We start from the raw sequence: 19,174 nt of genomic DNA on the forward strand, positions 1-19,174 counted from the left end.
GCATTTTAAATTATAACCGTTAGTTACGGAATTACAAGAGGGAAACAAGACAGCTTCTAAGGTTACATGTCAATCGTCATGGTTACATCAGTTTATTCCTGTAGCTGTTGATGTATGTTTGATCACTGTGGGTTCTTCTTTGGAATTAAATCATGTCACTGGTGCCAGATTTGCAGGTGTCTGTAGCAGTTCTTATTGTGGTTGTTTTACAGTGTGATGTTGTGTGTTGGGGGTGGGTAACCTGTCTGTCTGTTTGTCTACTGAACTTAGTTTCCCAGAGAAAAGAGGACTGAATACTGATCCATGTTCTCACTCCAATAAAATGTTTTAGTTGAGATAAGGCAAACATTGCCTCACTACAGCTTCTAACATAGATGAGGTGAGGTAGACTTCAGAATCAGCCTGGCCTAACAGTTAAAACACTTGGTTCCAGAGAGGTTCAGATCTAAGCCGTGACACTACCACACCACTATATTGACCTATCAATCTACACACAATACCCCATAAGGACAAAGTGAAAATTTATTTGAAATGTGTTCTAATTTATTGAAAATAAAAAACAGAATTCTCATGTACATAACTATTCAGACACTTTGCCAAGACTCAAGAAAATTTAGTTATTGTGTGCTTTGATCACCTTTAGAAAGGCACACACCTGTTTCTATACCGTAAAATGAAGCATGCCTGTCAAAGCAAAAGCAAAGCCAGAAAGTCAGGTATGCAGCCTCAGTGTCAAGGTATAGATCTGTGGAAGGTAATAAAGAAATTGCTAAGGCACTGAAAGTTCCCAGGGGCACAATGTGCTTGATCATTGTATAATGAAAGAAGTTTGGAACAACCTACACCCAAGACTCTTTCTAGGGCTTGCTATTTAGTCTAACAATAGTAAACTGTCAAGAAGAGCTATTGTCTGGGAGGTGAGCAAGAACCCATTAGCCACTCTAACAGAGCTTCAGAGTTTCTTTGTTGAGATGGGAGAAGCAGACAGAAGGACAACTCCCTGCAGCACTCCATCAATTAGGCCTTTATGGTAGAGTGGCCAGACAGAATCCACTCCTGAGTAAAAATACTTAAAGAAAAACGGATGCAAAGACCACGGACGGCGATAGGGCAAAGATTCATATTCTAGCAAGACAATGACCCGAAACACACCTAAGACAATGCTGGAATGGTTTCAGGACAAGTCAGACAAGAGTGTCCCAGACAAAACTCAGAACCCCATTGAAAATCTGTGAAGATCACGGTTCCCCAATGCTCCCCAATCCAATCTGACAGAGTTTATGAGGATCTACAAGGAAGAATGGGACAAATAGCCCAAAACTATGTGTGCAGAGCTAGTAGAGGAATAAACAAGAACTGGAAGCTGAGATCGCTGCCATTGTCACTTCTACATAGTTCTGAAAAAAAATGTCTGAATACTTATGTACATGAGATATTTAAGCTTTTTATTTTCAATAAATTGGCATACATTTCTAAAACTAGTTTTCTACAAAATGTGGAGCAAGTGAAGGGGCCTGAATAATTTCCAAAGGCGCTGTATGGAACTGGAAGATCCCTGGCCGTAACGGGCTTAATGAATACAAACCATACACACATTGAAGTCCACATCTCAGAGAAATGAGTCGCAATTGTGAGTTAGTATGAGGGGGTGGGCAATGAATGTCTGCTCTTACACACGCTCAGTGAATGAAGACAACCAATTGAGACGCAATGCACAATAGACCTTCTGTTTGCTGGAAGAATTGGATGTTCATGGTGTGTCTGACTCACACACACAACAGTGTAAATTGTTAGAGGTTGAGTGAGAATATTAGGTTTTTACAATATCTTCAAAAACTAGTATGTTTCTTTTTAATTCTTGCAGATGTATGATGAATTAAAACCACTGGAAAGCCTTTTGTGTTTTTCTTAAGGTAATTTGTCTAATTCCATTGGCAGGCAATTTTGCTTATGAAAAATGCAATAAACAAGTATTAACAAAAGTAGTATTTACAAAAAGATGCATCACTTTATAGTGTACATGATCGTAAAATATGCACATTTTGTATATATGTATACGTTTTTATATTGTCACTCAATCTCTTAGCATATGGCAACTAATAGTTTAGTGTGTGGCTGGTGGGTGGAGAATCTATACATGCTGCATCTGCAGGTTGAGAAAGGGAAGGGAAGGGAAGGGGATGAGCGAGCCAGATAGGATTTTGCTATTTTGGGATTTTTCTGTGGAGAGGATTGACTACATCTGCACCTGATCCATGTAGCATCTATTAACCCCTGTGATAATTGTCCTGAGACCTGTCTCTCACGTGAAACCTAGTATAGTGTAAAACATAGTAAATGCCTTCTCGCAGACATGCTGTCTTGATTGTCATGTTTTATATTACTGATATTTTGTCAGTTACTTTACCAGTCATATATAAAAATCCGGTTGTCCGGTTAGTCAAGTTTGTTAGGTTGGCAGGTGTACACAAGCCTCTGTTATCATGGCAAAGGACTCATTGATAATGTGCGACCTAGCTAATAAGAGTCGATTTGGATTATTCCCAAACCCCGACAGATGGCTCCCGGTCCCGTTAACACACGGTCGTTCCAGGTGCGCGTGTATTCCCCGCATTGACTCGTGATAGGTTCGGTAACATGCAGCGCAGGCGCGCAACGGGACCAGCGAGAATCACACTCCGCTCGGGTTTCAGCGGATGACGTACCCGCCTGTGAGTTCACCAATCAAGTTTACCCTATTTAAATTTTTGGATCACAAAGAGGGGAGCTCGCGAGGGGTACTTCCTACCGGCATTTTCTTATGGTTTTAAAATAGCGATTATAAAAAACGGCCTATGCAGATATATGACAATGATTGTCCCAGACCACTGATTTAACCCTATTGATACACCAATCTGGTAAGTTTATAAACTTTTAGTGTATGGTTGTACTTGTTAGAGTAAAACCATTCTCTTTCATGTTAGAGCTTCGCTTTGGCTATATATTCTGCTATGGGTTTGGCAGTTTTTAGGACGTTGTATTAAGCTGCATTTTGCGAATGCTAATACGGGTATATTGCTACATTCATTTCAATGTAGACCAAGGTTTGTACATCTGTTTCTTAGAATTAATATGTAATTATCGATTAATGCGGATAGAAGCGGTGCTGTTTTACTTGGATGGAATAGTTCCTCTACTTTGTTAAAAGTAGGCTATATATCCTATCATTTAAGAGCTCTAGAAGGAAAAGACGTAGCCACATGTACCACTTTTTTTGCTAACACCCCGAAGCCACGAGTTGATGCTCTTGTTCAAGTTTATCCCAAGATTATGTTATGTAGACTAGTCTATGTTTAGTACAGTGCATTTTGGTGGTGGTGTGTCTCTCATGATGTAGGCTTGTGAAATGAAAGTAGTTGACGCATGTTTTGCAGGCAATGCGGTCCCCTAGTCAGCAGTGGAAATAACAGACACCGCATGATGCCATTCACCGTGACTCCTGTGTCGCATACTGTATATAGCATATGAACTTGAGTCCTAGGCCAGTCTGGGCTATATCCATAATCTTGTAAATTGTACTCTAATAAAAACATAACATTGTATAAGCCAGTCCGAAATTAAACAATTTGCCTGACAGCGTTTTCATTAAAATTGAACATGATTTTAGTTTTTGCCACATCACTATAACAGTCCATAATGTTAAAGCGAAAAATAAAATATGCCTATTGTTCTAAATGGGAGGTCACGGTTGCCATGTACATTTCATAATGAAATGTACATGAAGATGAGGTACCAATCGGGGGTAGGACAAAATATTTCCAAGGCATTGGATGTCCCATTATTATTAAGAAATGGATGCATTACAGCCCCACTGTAAATGTGTCTAGAGCAAGTCTAGTCCGTGAGAACACCAATGGCGCTATGGCAACTGTAAAGGATTTAGTCTTCCACGGCTGAGCTGGGAGACACTGTGTATACTGCAATAATAAACTGGGTACTTCACAAAAATGGCCTGGGAGAGTGGCAAAAAAACACTAATTCATATCAAATATTGACTACAGTTTGTCAGAAGGCTTTTTGGCCTCAATGCAAAGCACTATATTTGGCACAAGTCAAACAATGCACATCGGGAGAACACCATCCCTTCTGTGGAGCATGGTGGTGGCAGCATATGCTATAGGGTTTCGTCTGGCAATGAATGCAGCAAAGTACACAGTCCTGGAAGGAGCCTTGCTGAAGTCTGCAAAAGACCTGGAACCTGAGGGAAGATTTAGCCGATCTTCCTGCCGGATCATTACCCCAATCATACAGCCAAACCCACACTGGAGTGGGAGTTGTGCAAACAATTCATTTGTAATTTTTTGTTTTTATAATTCATTTTGAATTTGTATATTTTATTTTTAAGTTGACATTATGGACTTTTTTTGTGATGATCAGTGGCAAACCCCCATAATTAAATACATTTTCATTTCATGTTGTAACACAAAATGTGGAAAATTCCAATGGGGTGAATACTTTTCAGAGCCACTGTTTGTTGCAAGCTGCTCTTCTGTGCCCACTCTGGTCTTGGCATATTGGTTAAAGCCAACAGCTCCCAGATAAGCCAGAAGTGCGGGTATGCTAGCCTATGACATTAATATGTATCGGAGCAAGTACTTGTATATGTCAAACGGCAGCCAAGCAGGATAACAGTCCATTGAAAAGTAGCATCAAGCTCATAAACCTTCACTTTCACAACTCTGTGAAGTTCGTCATAACTTATTTAAATAAGTAGACTCATGAACAGCATTGTAGTGCCACACAACACATGATCACATGACAGTTTGTACAACTGTTATTATGTCATAATTTGCGCATAAAGCCCTACTAGTACAGGACCTTAAAATGACGTATTTCTGGTTGCATACTTAAATCTACAGAAACAAAATGATTTCACCATGTTGAAGAAAACACTTGGCTGATGAAATAGGAAATTTGAAGGTATATTTGTTCAGGAATTTTTATGGTTTATTTGACAGGAAAAAGGGAAAAGAGAAGGGAGTTTTTGTCGAAAGAAGAGTGGGCTTGATTTAAACCCACACTGCAGCACAGGGACCGGATGTAGAAGCATAGAGCCCTGGACCATCCTGGGACACTGAAATAATCCCCTTACTACTTTAGCCCACCTAATCATTGCTGGTTTTGCGTCAGTAAATTAATGGACATGTTAGGATTCAGTGTAAAAATGTATTGATCCAGATTAAACAAATCCAAATCCATGTACGTTTACTTTTGGTTCAGTTAAACTGTAAGTAATGTGATTTCTGAGTTAGATTAAACTTAGAAATCATGACTGTCTCATGAAGTCCACTTTGGTACCATAGTAATTTAATCAGACGTCGCTTTGTTGTTTATGGGCCTATGCTATCATAGTGTAGTAAGTAGAATTTGGTACAATGAATTTTATGTGTCACTCCAGCCAAGAAGTCCTGCCGGTTACAGAGAGACCTATTCCATCTTGTGCATCAACAATACATTTTTTTCTGCGCTTTAGTTAATTGTTATTGTCAGCACTGTTTTCCAGCAGTGAATAACAAATTAACGGTTAGCCTCTGACGCTATGCACAGGTGTGACCTACAAATTATGCCATCATTGTTCTATCATTGTAATGCTTGGCATACTGGCTGTTTGTTTGCCATTCAGTTTAGGCCCATCTGTAATATCATGTTTGCCTGCGTGGGTGGTTGAAAAACCAGGATGGATTGCCCCCAGTGAATCTTTTCTCATGGGCATTATTTTACTGGCTAGACTATGGTGGAAAGCAGGGTTTAGATCGTTGTCCAGTAAACAAAAGAATGCTTGCTGGAATCTCAGAGCCAAAAAAGGTAAAATAAATACAATAAAAAAGGCACTATCCCATACCTGTTCCAGAGGCATTGGACATGATCCTAGCTGTGACCCAACTCTGGTCTCTGGGAGTTGGGATATGCAGATTTTTTTTAATCAAAAACATTTTAAATTGGAAAAGGATGAGCGTCCATCTGATGATGATGATGATTTTAACCAGGCACTGGTTTTAGACTTACAGTATTTTAATTTCCCCTACGTCTGTAACATCTATAATAAACCTTGTTGACACACATTTTACTGGTGCACAAAGACATCCCTGCCTGCCTCTGATACTCCAAGAGTGGTGTCATGCTTTCATACAGGCCGAATTCTTGGCAGAAGGTTCCATTGTGGAGGGCCAAATTCCTGGTTGGTTATATCAATAGGGCCCCTCCCTGTAGCTGACATGGGGAGAGTAGAAGGTCTTTCATAACCTAGTCCCCCTGTGTCTCTGTCTGTCTGAAGTACTTCCAGCCTAAGGCCTGGGGTTGGATTGATCATGTAACCATTTCTGTTTAAACCTAAAATGTTCTGGTAGAGTAAACATGAACAAAGTGTGGTCTTACTATGGAGGAAGTGATTCTTTAATATTTCAATTTGTATCTACACATTTGTTTTGTGTGTTTGTAATTTCTTCAATTGGTTATCTTGGGTTGAGGAGGGATGGCAGGAAAGGACTGTCACATTTTTAGGCCCCATGAGGAACCAGGTAGGCGGTGGTGACCTCTCTGGGTGGTCGGTCATCCACTCTACTCATTAGCAACACGTTGTGCCAAGTCAACCATGAGCTATTTTAGTAGTTAATAGGTCAGGTTTATTCATAGTGAGTTGTGTGTCTTATTTTTACTCCTAAGCACCTAGATAATGCTTTACACCTTGGCTTGAATATGGGGTCTTATCATGTAGCGCTAGACACACATCTTGGCCTGTGCACTGGACAGAATGCAACGGGCGCGGCTGGGTTGTAATCAAACTGTCCGTATGTGCTGATGTCCTTCCATGAGGCGGTTGGGAACACATCCAGATGGCCCGTGCCACTGCCGTCCTCATCCCAATGTCAACCCGGAATATCCCTGCCAAGGAAATTCCCACTTCAATCCTCTGAATCTGACCTGGACCCAATTCTCTGGATGCAGGGCTACGGAACATGTAATTAAAGGCGGGAGACTGAAACAAGAACCATGGGGGGAACTATTCCCAAACCAGAAGGCTGTATCCTAGGGATCTGTTTGACCCTTGTGGGTTATGTATGGACAGCACAATTCCAAATGCGTCAGGATGCTCAAAATAACTACATTGGAATTAGGTTCTGTAATTTCATAAAATATAGACACAGATGCAAACGCATGCATTGAACAGACAATCAATCAAATCTTTTTCATAAAGCTCTATTTATATCAGCAGTTGTCAAAAAGTGCTTATACCCTGCCTAAAACCACAAGCATGAATAGTGATTAGGGAAAACTCCCTAGGAAGAAACCTAGAGAAGAGTCAGGCTCCAGGGGGGTGGCCAGCCCTTTTCTGGCCATGATGTTCATCAAGCTATTCAGACATTTAGATTACAAGACAAGCTAAGGCCAGTTAGTCCAGAGACATGACCCTAGGTCTCAGGTCCTACTAAGATCAGACAAGACCCCGTAAACGTTTCCAGCGTAGGTATTGGGGACTGAGACGGTGATCAGGGGACACTGTGGGCTGTCAAAAGAAACCCCCAAACATGGCCAACCATGCAGGAAATGGCTCCACCTTCTTTGTAAGGCATAGCCCCAGACCACCAAATGGACCCCCTGGCAAGGCCAAGTATAGCCCGCTGACTTTTGTCCCAGATCACTCAGCCCACTCTCGTCGAGTATGGCAAAGCCTGACATGACATGATTTTGAACATGAGTAAGCCAGTGACTATGCTTCTGTAATACCATCGGAGAAAGGATATCCCAGTGGAGAGAGGTGAGCCTGTCAGGCAGATACAGAGAGGGTGGTTCGTCATTCCAGTACATTGCAATTCACCTTCACAAGGTGAACACACTTAATACCTTGTGATACCTTGATAGAATACACCTGATCTGAGGACCAACTGTAGAGATGAGTCCTCACAGTTGAATCTGGATCTGTCTCATGGATCAAAAAACATTTCACAAAAATGTTGCTCTGTGGGGAAAAATCCTGCCTTAGAAATTCTGGAAACATTAAGATGGCCTTCGTCTTGTGACCACTGCAAATATAGGTATGTAAAGCAGGACATCATTCAGTTAACAAGTTAATGCCTCATTTGGAATATGTACGCAGAGTTCTAATTCCACAGGTTTCTACTATTTCTGCCAAGGAAATTCCACATAAAACTTTTCTAACTTAAACATTTTTGTTGGATAAATCCAACTCATGCACCAGACCAAAGGCTTTGCAGTGCCATGCTACAAAGCTAGTGCAGCGTTCCACAGCAAATGAATGATTGTGTGATCGAAGTGTTTTGAAATATATTGGTCAAAACTGACTAAAGCTGGGGTATTTTAAGTGTTTCTAGATGAGATTCATTGTCAGATTCAACAGCAGATGTAAGTTTCTTTGGACTGGAAACTAATGTCTCTGGTAAAACATTTTCTGTCATTCCCTTCCTTGTATCTGAAACACAGATTGGTCTGAAACACAGGGTTCCATAGTAGGCAATTTTGTGGCTTTGCCATGTTTCTTCTAATTTACAGCTGTGTCGTCTGCATAGCACTGAAACTTTACTTTGTTTTTTTAGAATGACATCACTGCATATACAGGTGCTTGTCATAAAATTGGAATATCATCAAAAAGTTGATTTATTTCAGTAATTCCATTCAAATAGTGAAACTTTTCTAGGTTATGCATTCATTCCACACCGACTGATATATTTCAAGTGTTTATTTCTTTTAATTTTGATGATTATAACTGACAACTAATGAAAACCCCAAATTCAGTATCTCAGAAAATTTGAATATTGTGAAAAGGTTCAATATTGAAGACACCTGGTGCCACACTCTAATCAGCCAATGAACCCAGAACACCTGCAAAGGCCTTTAAATGGTCTCTCAGTCTAGTTCTGTAGGCAACACAATCATGGGGAAGACTGCTGACTTGACAGCTGTTCAAAAGACGACCATTGACAATTTGCACAAGGAGGGCAAGACACAAAGGTCATTGCTAAAGAGGCTGGCTGTTCACAGAGCTCTGTGTCCAAGCACATTAATAGAGAGGCGAAGGGATGGAAAAGCAATAGGGATAACCGCACCCTGGAGAGGATTGTGAAACAACCCATTAAAAAATGTGGGGGAGATTCACAAAGAGTGGACTGCAGCTGGAGTCACTGCTTCAAGAACCACCACGCACAGATGTATGCAAGACATGGGTTTCAGCTGTCGCATTCCTTGTGTCAAGCCACTCTTGAACAAGACACCGCGTCAGAAGTGTCTCGCCTGGGCTAAAGACAAAAAGGACTGGACTGCTGCTGAGTTATGTTCTCTGATGAAAGTACATTTTGCATTTCCTTTGGAACTCATGGTCCCAGAGTCTGGAGGAAGAGAGGAGAGGCACAGAATCCACGTTGCTTGAAGTCCAGTGTAAAATGTCCACAGTCAGTGATGGTTTGGGGTGCCATGTCATCTGCTGGTGTTGGTCCACTGTGTTTTCTGAGGTCCAAGGTCAACACAGCCGTCTACCAGGAAGTTTTAGAGCACTTCATGCTTCCTGTTGCTGACCAACTTTATGGAGATGTAGATTTCATTTTCCAACAGGACTTGGCACCTGCACACCAATCTCTCTTTTTTTTTCAAATTTATTTTCTTAACATCAATCCCTAATAATAACACAAGTCCTCTACAATTAACCATTCTCTAAAACAGTTACAAAATCACCTCCCAGACTCTCAATAAAAGCAACTAGCTTATAGGTAATGACGCAATATGTATTCCATGTACAGTATATTGCAGTGTGTTGTACTGGGTTTAAAGAGGGGGTAGAAAATGTAGTTTTGCTGGATGCTACAATACATTCACTAAGGCACAGAATAGTATTTCCTCAATAAGGCAAAACATTTCTGATTGTGCTGCATCTTATAATATTCTTTACCTTATGTAAAATATAATTTTTATAGTAATTTCGTCCATGTAATTAATGAAAATCCCCCCAATACTCATTATGCAAATTTGCTAAAAGTAATGAATTAATAACATACTTATAGCATTTTAACAGAGACCTTTATTCTGAAGGCAAAATACAAAAAGTGGAAGTCATTTTGTTTTTGCTGAATCGCGAATATTGTCTTCATGAAGCTAATCTATTGTAGCCGATTGTAGGTATCGAGTTGTGACAGATAGCTAGCTAGCTTCTTACCTTTGGTTGTCTCAGACATGGCTACCTGTATTATATCAATGTGGCCGCCATTTACTAAGAGTTCTACAAATACTGACAGTGCAAAGACCGAAAGCCAGTTAAGTTTTTTTCGCCCTCACTCGTAAGCTTGACACTGAACGTCGTTGCTTGCCTTTGATGTTTGTGAGAGGGGAAACTGCGCACAGCTTGGTAAAAATAAATGTTACCATAAAAATATTGTTTTTGTTTTTTAGTGGGCCCCACAAAGGAATTTGTTCATTAGATTGCCGGCCGCTTTTGAGGAATGTTGCTTTTTGGTTAGCTTTGCAACTCTATTAAAAAATGCTTTTATATTCTCTTTAATTAGGTTTGAAAAGCTGTGATTGATTGCTTTTCAATTTTGCACTGTACTGTCTTTCCGGACTAATCAGAATACTCCCAACTTGGTGAAGAGGCCAGGGAATTTGGTTCTGCTATTTAAAGAAATCTACAAAACCTGCGCACTCGTGCGTGGAACATACCACATATTGATCATGTCTCAGTATAATTGTGGCCCGTGCCTCAATATGATTGGGTGAACCTGGGCCCAGTCTTTCAAAAGTCATAGATTTGGATTTGGTTTAAATTTAATGCATAGAAATAGAACAAATAGGACATTTCATTGACTGACACATTGTGCATTTAATCTCATATCAAAATCTAAATATATAACTTTTGAAAACCTAGGCCCAGGAGATATAGCATTATAAGTGGTGGGTCAGGCTAGAAGGAGAGGATAAAAGAACAGAAACCATCTATTCATTCAAGGTCATTGAGTATATGACTTCAGGAATGGCCCTTACAGCACTGAGCCCATCTGAACCCAGATGTGAGAGAGACCGCAAAAATGGCAGCTATCTTAGACTACACACGATATGTACCACAATGCTGACAAAAACTAGCAAAGTTTAGCGCTAGCTGCCCCCAGCCAAACCTAATCAGGCACAGCAAAACCTAACCTCCACTGCTTTGTAACCAGGCAAAGTAGAATTTTGGGTTTGGATCGTAGCCTCAGTCATCCATGCGACTATTTTGGCAGCCATGTTTAATGCTTAACTATGACTGTCTGAAAGGCAAAACAACCGCCAAGTAATGACATGGCATTCATCGCAGCAGGAAACTGAGTTCCAGATTTTCCACCGGCAGCATATTTTTCATAAAGATATTGAACCCAACACAAATGTTTACTCTACATAAGTATACGTGTGAGAAATGAGGGCGAACTGTAGGAGGAAAACGCCTAGTTAGAAAAAGCTAAAGACAGAAAATAGGAGGAAAGTACCACCTGTCTTAATTGCAATACCCATGACTAAACCTCTGCTCATGCACGTTCTACGCATACACACACGCAGTCATTTAACATTCCAGAGAGCTGGTTATCATTCCCGCAGTCCAACCACACACAGGGAGGCAGTCAGGTAGGACATTTCCCTGGGAATGATGATTGTTCCAGGCTTTCATTAAAGAAGCACTTACTTCTCGTTTATTTTCCCACTCTCTCCATCTAATTGTTATTTTCCTTTTTCCCACGGTACCCAGCAGCAGTCTCTTGTGTGTTTTACCATGAGGTATTCATTTACATTCTGTTTCTATGTTGAAATGCGAAATGGAATCATTTGAACTCACCTACCTTAACTTAATCTTTATATAAGTGAGCTTCTCTGTTTCTCATTCTGCACTTAAAACCTGATACAGGTGCAGTGTATAGTCCGAATTGTTTTAAACCTCACATTTTGGGCTGGATGTGTGATATGTTTTTTATATGTGCATAATCCGTAAGCAGAATCTCTATCATATCTGGTAGCCATGGAAGAACTTTGAACTGTGAGTGATTGTGATGGCATGGGGTACATACAGAACACATATTGCAGAACTTTCTGGACTCATTTTGGCTCGACTGGCACCTTTTTTAACTGCTGGCCAAAAATCCCACGATGCATCTTTAATGATATACATTTTTAATGCCATCACAATCTGTCCCCTATCCTAAGCTCCTTGTGTCGGACATAGGCTGCTGTGTGGATCCCACTGTGGACTGCTTGTAAGGACAGCTTGTACACTGGCCCGGCGTCACCACGCTACCACTGGTCAGCAACCATCCATGCATCGCTGGTGTCCATCTGGCACCACTGTTCTGACAGCCAAGGCTGTTCTCCGGCTTTGCTCGAGAACTGGTTGCAAATCGCCTAATGGTGAGATGATGTGAGGAGCATCAATGCCAGTCTGGGCCATTGAAGTCATGGTTGGGCTATACTTCAAAAAGTAAAAGGATTGCAAAAGTATTACATGCAACATTATGGCATACATTTGCATGTAGAGGAAATGGCCTTCCTGTTAGTTCTAATTTTGTAACTTGCTAGGTTTCACTGTGTGTTTCTGTCAGCCTCAGAGTGTGTCATTCCAGTGGAATTATACCCTGGTGACATCACAGCTCTCTTGTGTCCCTTTACAAGAGATGTGGAGAATAGTGACACAGAATATAGTTAACGTGGTTTCACACTCCACTAGAGCATTCTCAGCTAGAGCACTCCTAACTAGAGCATTCGCCTATGAAGCACTCACATACTCCAAATGTTCCCTCTGAAAAAAGACCCTATTCTATTGACTGTTTATCCGATTGTGGTTTCCTCCCTCTTTTTTTCAATCCTAATACTTTTCTAAGTATAGCCCAAGCATGACATCAATGGCCCAGAATAAGGCTTGAGACTCCTGGGCTGTGATTTCAGTCATCACCCAAACCCACCTTGGAATGATGCATGTGTTGTTGTCATCCCTTCATTGTTTGTTGTTTTTAATCATTTGTTTAGCCGACTAAGAAAACAAAAACACCACTGGCAAAACATGGGTCAAATAAAGTCCCCAGAGTTTGGCAAAGGCTAATAATTGTTGTACACAGCTGACCATGTTGAAATGGTCTCTTTCTCCTTTCCTTCTTCCTACTCATTCTTGCTTTTTTTTTTAAATGTTCTTATTTTCTGCCCAAAATGTTGCCTTTGTGTTGGGTTCTTTATTATAGTCCTGTGTATTTTTGAAGGTGTTAATATCCAGTTACTTCCCCCGTCGTTCCCTCTGTTGTGTGCCTGTGTTTCCTCGCGTTTCTCCCTAGTGTGTGATTCTCTGCCTTCAAAGCAACCACAGCGCATGGCCTGCATGGACTGGGAAACAGGAAGGATATGAAAACTGAGGAATAAACCAACACATTACAACCCAACAATTCTCAGTTTTGAGGCCTAGATCAAAACTTAAGGAGTTAAAGAAAAAAATCAGGGAGATGGGCTTGAGCCTGAGATGGGCAGTGTTTAAAATATATTGTTTAATAACAAAGTCGTACAGTGAATAAGTAAGAGGCACTAGGATAACATTTACAGCTGCCAGATCACAGCCTTGTGGTTTGGGCATCTGACCAGTCCCTGAAAGGTTGTTAGATAGACTTCTGGAGTCGGCAAGGTAAACAAATGTTCTGTCCCAGAGCACGGCAGGTAACCCTAAACGTTCCCAGGTGGTTGCTGCAAGTAAGAATGTTCTCAGTCAAATTAACTGGTAAAAATAAAGTGCAGCCTACAAAGACATTTGACGCATGGATGTTTAATTCCAATGCGGTTGATGGATAAAGGTAACCCACTTCAACGTATACTTGGTGGTCATTTATGCTATTGAAATAAACATGCAATTTCCACCACTACCATTATCATCCCAAAATAATTCCTAAAAATATCTAAGTTGACATGCTTTAATTCTTAAGGTGATGATAAATATAGAGTTGCATTCTTTTTTATCTGGTAACTGCATATTGAATAGCAACTATATCAGTCTTGTTTTAGACGTGGGGACAGTACTATTGTAAACTGTTTTGCCAAAACTTTTGATTAGAAATCAAATTGTATTCCCATTTATTGACCTGTCACAAACTTGAAACAGTTGATTTCATTTTCTTGAAGAAACTACAGACACCTGTTTATGGTTTTACCTTAGGGATAACAAGCATGCATTATGAATTTCTTTTAGTTCAGAGTTCCCTAGCGTTCTATTTACGCCTTTACTCTTCACTCTGTATGTTAATGGTATCTTCTGTAAGAAATGTATGCTGGCTTGTGCTCCCTATCTCCCTATCACAGGCGTTTTCTGCCAGTCAGTTTTAAAATTTCTGAAAAATGAGGATGATTTTAAAATGAATACCCTAGACATTACCGTTATAAAACGTGTTCCTTCCTATAAATATCTTGGGATTTGGTTAGTTACTAAGTTGGTAGAAAAGCTGTAGGTTAAAAGTGGTTTACTTTATAGAAACAATTGTTGTCTGTCATCTGAGCTTGGACATTTAACTTTGCATGCCATTTTGAAGTCATTGTTGATGTGGTGATTGGTGATGTGATTTTAGATTATGGTAATGTAATATCTATGTGAAACCAATATAAACATGTTGCTGCTAACTATTTAGCTTCCTGCTCTGAGAGCACACTTGGCATCAACATATGAACTGCTGCACAACACTTCACTGCCATTGTGAAATTGGCTAGTCAAATCCCAGATATTAATCCTCTAGAACTTCTGGGGATTAATTGAAGTTTAAGCTATTCTGTAAGAAAGATTTGGCCATTTTTCATTCTTGCGAGTGAATTAGGTTAACTTTTGTCTATGCAGAGCTTTTAAATTATGATCTAATCTATATGTCAAAATGTCAGAAGAAATACAAACTTTCACAGGGTGTACTTCCTCACAGAGTAATAAAACACAGCATATATTTCAATAATCAGATGCTTCAGTCTAATCAGAATTGCCTTAAAATAGACCTAGCGGAGTAGATGGTGAAAGACAACCCAGTTTCCAAAAAACTGGGTCGCTGTGTAAAATTTATATAAAAACAGAATGCAAAGAAGTGCAAATCATTTAAACCCTATATTCAGCCAGTAACGTGTTTCAAAATTACGAAGATTTTGGGGATTTCAGTCTACAGTATAATTTAAAATTATTTTAGGGAATCATGGACGCTGTGTCCTCCGGGCCAAAAAGGAATGAGACTATCCAGCTTGCTATCAGCGCACAGTTTAAACGGCAACATCCGTGATGGTATGGGGTTGCATTAGTGTACAGTTTAAACGCCAGCATCCGTGATGGTATGGGGGTGCATTAGTGCACAGGGCGTGGGTGACTTGCACATTAATGCTGATCAATATATAAAGCAACATAAGCTGCCCTCCAGACTGTCATTTTCGGGGAAGGCCTTGCTTAATTCAGCAAGATAATGCCAAACCACATTCTGCACATTGTACAACAGCATGGCTCCATAGTAAAAGAGTGGGTGCTAAACTGGCCTGCCTGCAGTCCAGACCTGTCACCCACTGAAAACATTTGTTGCATAATGAAACAAAAAATATGACCCCTGTCCCAACTTTTTAAATATGTTGCTGGCATCAAATTCAAAAAAGGCATATACAGCTCCAGGAAAAAATTAAGATACCATTGCTCCAAAATAGTCGAAAAGGAAGGTTTTGAGTGAGGAACAGAAGGGTTAAAATTAAGAGACCACTGCAAATTGAATGCTTTTGTTCGTTTGTGAGATGATCTGTAGCTGTCAGATTTTTGATGCAACCCTACAAAAAAGCTGTTGAACTTGTTGCCCTCCATCTTGTATAGAGCCATTAACAGCTAACCTCTCAGTCTCTTTAGCTCTGGGTCATCTACTCCAAGCAGAAAACCACATTGAACCTAAATGTTTTTCTTCCCCTGAACGACACCCTTTAGAGCTGACACTCCCAAACCATTCCAATTTGTTAGTTGACACATTCCAAAATGGCAACTCTTAATTGCAGGGTTTTTCTTCTTCTACCTTCTCTCTGTCATTGTTGGTGTTTTATCGGCGTTAGGGGGTTTTCCTCAAGCGCTCCCAAAGCCACAGCCTCCTTAGGCAGCATGGCATTATGCCTGGCAAATGTCTTGTAATTACCCTACTTTCAGCCTTTATAGCCTTTTAACGAAGGGTCTAAATTTAACCCCCTATCGGCAGGGAGGCTGACTGGAGCTATCTGTTTCATGTCTCTTTTTGCTCCCGTTCTCTGTTTATCCTTTTATCGCTCTCCATCCATCTCTCCGTCTCCCTCTCTCCTCGTCGTGAGTTTGGGGAGGCAAGCTCTCTCATCTTTTTTATGTTGTTTTTTTCTGCAGCGTGGTTTTAACATTTTCACTTTATCATCCTTCTTCCTCTCCCTAAAATTATTCTCCGGAACCCTGTCATTTTACACAACGACTGTGTTTAAGTTCAGGTTCTCTGCCCAAAATGTTGAAGTCAATACATTTCGCATACTTGTTTGTACTAAGGCACAGTTTGGCTCAGAGATATGAAAACTGTATGTGTGTGTGTGTGTGTGTGTGTGTGCTACTGGTACTCAAGTCCAATCCTCTCATTACAGACGATAGGGCTTCTTTCCAGGCCTCTGCTAAGTGATTCAGCTGCAAACACACTCATTCACTCTCTACTACCCTTAGTTCACCCAAGTTACACTCACCTGCCCACACACGCACTTTAAATATTCAACTGGTTAGCAGGTCGGTGTAAAGTAGGGGCTGACATAAAAAGACCCATCAAATCAACAGGGTTGTTTGTCTGAGGTGATCTCAGAGCTGCACACTGAGATCTGGCCCCCAGACCACACAGCAAAACATGTTAGTGTCAGCGGTCAGAATCTACACTCCATACCGCCTAATCGCTGCGTGTGTGTGTGTGTGTGTGTGCGCGTGTCCATGCGTGTCCGCCTGTGTGTCTGTGTGGGCGAGCGCTGGTGTGTGTGGGCGAGGGCGGTGCGTAGGGGCGGGGCCTGTGGTACGAAGGAAGGGGTGTGGCTGGGGTCATACTCATGGTATAAGTGGTACTCTGTCACAGGTAGACTTCAGCCAGCCTGGCCCAGAGAGAGAGAGAACACTCGTAAGTGTGTTAGTGAGAGTGTGTGCGCATACGAGTGGTGATAGTACACTAGCCTGGCCTGGGTTGCTCTGAACACTCTGCAGGTCTAGACTAAGTGTCTGGGTGTGCATATCTCTTTGCCTGGATCACGCCTGCTCCACTGGACTGGGAGAGGAGAGTGTTTGTGTGTGAGAAACGGAGAGAGCAAAACGGCGCCCGTATCGCCCTGACTCAGCATTCTATCAGCATCCATTGCATCCTCAGTCCGTTGCTAGGGCAACTGCGTCCAAGTCCACTGTTAGTTTGGGGTGAGTTTGCCTGCACTGCATTCTCTCTCTCTCGTTGCTCATATCCAAATTTATTTTCTCCAGCCCTTTCTCATTCTTTCTCCCCCTCTCTCTTTTTTCTTACTCAGTCGGTTTTTCCTTTTTTCATGTATTTTTTCTTTCTCTCTCTTTGTCTCTCTCTTTCTGTTAAATCTATTTATTTAGTTTTCCGTCTCCATCTTCTACTCTTAAATATTTATTTTCCATCCCTTTCTGTTTCTCCTACTCTGTCTTCTTGCTCCTCTGTGTTTTAAAGTGTGGGTTTAGTCAGTTAGCGAGATTTATCTACCACAGAGAGCAGAAAACACTTGAAGTTAATTGGGCCTTGATTTAGCTGCTGGACAACTTAACACTTTCTGTACCTCAGCCTGACAGCACAGGGCAGAAGGAGGGAGGCATGGAGGGTGGGAATAGGAGTATTAAGTCTGGTAAGAATGTTTTCACTGAAAACTACATGTGCTTGTCCCCGTCTATTAGTGTGTTAATTTGGAGCCCATGAAGAAGAGCTGCCATTTTGAAAATCCCCCACCTACAGTTTGTATACTGAAAATACTGAAACATCTCTTATAAACTCTGTTTATAGTTAGGTTGAGCCAGATCTATAAATGTGTAGGTACCTGCCATCTTTTCGCTTCCCAATTTTACTGGATTTCTTGCTACAGCAGGTTATTGTGGTTATAGTTCCTGCTGTAACAGGTTATGGGGTTTGTAGTTCCTGCTGTAACATGTTAGGGGGGTTGTATTTCCTGATATAACAGGTTATGGGGTTTGTAGTTCCTGCCATAACAGGTTTTTGGGTTTGTAGTTCCTGTTATAACAGGTTATGGGGTTGTAGTTCCTGCTATAACAGGTTACTTAGCATTGTATGATCGTGTGTGGCTTGGGGGTGTTATTTTGCTAGTGCAGTACTTTCCTCTAAAGATTTTAACTGGCAGGAGGGGATGTAGGAATGGTTTGGACAAGTGCGTGCACATCCAGAATCAGTGGTAGGTTTGGAAGATGGAAATGGTGGGTTACTGGATTTGCAGGCACAGGACTGGGATTTAATTACACAAGGTATTCTTAGAAACCTCCATGACCAAACACTCTATTTCTATCCATGCAGTCATCTCAGAATACCCTGTGCTTGGCACGCCGGCCTGTGGCCACTACTCATTCATGCTGACAGTTGACACTAAATGCTATTTACCTGCCTGTGTCTCTGCCATTGTTGTTTATGTGTCACCGCCGGGTTGTCACGGTTGTAATTCGGGTGGGTGCTGTGTTGTAGTTGGTAATTCATGCTGCAGTCGCAGAAATATTTGCAGCAAGCCCAGTGGTTTTCACCTTTTGGGAGAATCACCTGGTGGTCCATTCTTCTGTTCTAGGTCCTATGGTCATAGAAGAATATCTGGAAGAAGATGAGGAACCACCTTTGCTGCTCAGCTCTTGTCCTTCTCACGGTATGTATGCGCGTGTGTGAACTGAACGTTTATGTGTACTTTGTTCCCGCAATGATTCGAAAAATTGGTCCCCACAAGGTTTTGTTTTCAAGAGAGAAAATAAAATGCTAGATATACTTATCTTAGTTTGCCTAATCATGTCCATAGCATTGTAATTTACATGAGTATGTTCGAGATGTACCACGCTGGTTTGTGGCCGTCAATCACAGGGACATTGTCTTCACACTCAGGGGCAAAACTCCAATGTGATTTGTTTTAAAATGTGGCGAACTACCTTTGACTTCTGGAG

General features: G+C 41.1%; 1 protein-coding gene across 1 annotated transcript in view; it reads left to right on the forward strand.

Annotated features, from left to right (window-relative positions):
* The first annotated feature begins 2,755 nt into the window (after positions 1-2,755).
* The window catches only part of relt (RELT TNF receptor), a 30,581-nt gene continuing 14,162 nt past the window's right edge, over positions 2,756-19,174 (forward strand). Inside the window, exons 1-2 of the mRNA XM_010902679.5 lie at positions 2,756-2,897; positions 18,811-18,885. Of these exons, the coding sequence (XP_010900981.2) occupies positions 18,844-18,885 (42 nt within the window). The 5' untranslated portion in view covers positions 2,756-2,897; positions 18,811-18,843. The remainder of the gene's footprint in view (positions 2,898-18,810; positions 18,886-19,174) is intronic.

The sequence above is a fragment of the Esox lucius genome, chromosome 1, assembly GCF_011004845.1.
Source record: "Esox lucius isolate fEsoLuc1 chromosome 1, fEsoLuc1.pri, whole genome shotgun sequence".
NCBI classification, from domain to species: Eukaryota; Metazoa; Chordata; class Actinopteri; order Esociformes; family Esocidae; genus Esox; species Esox lucius.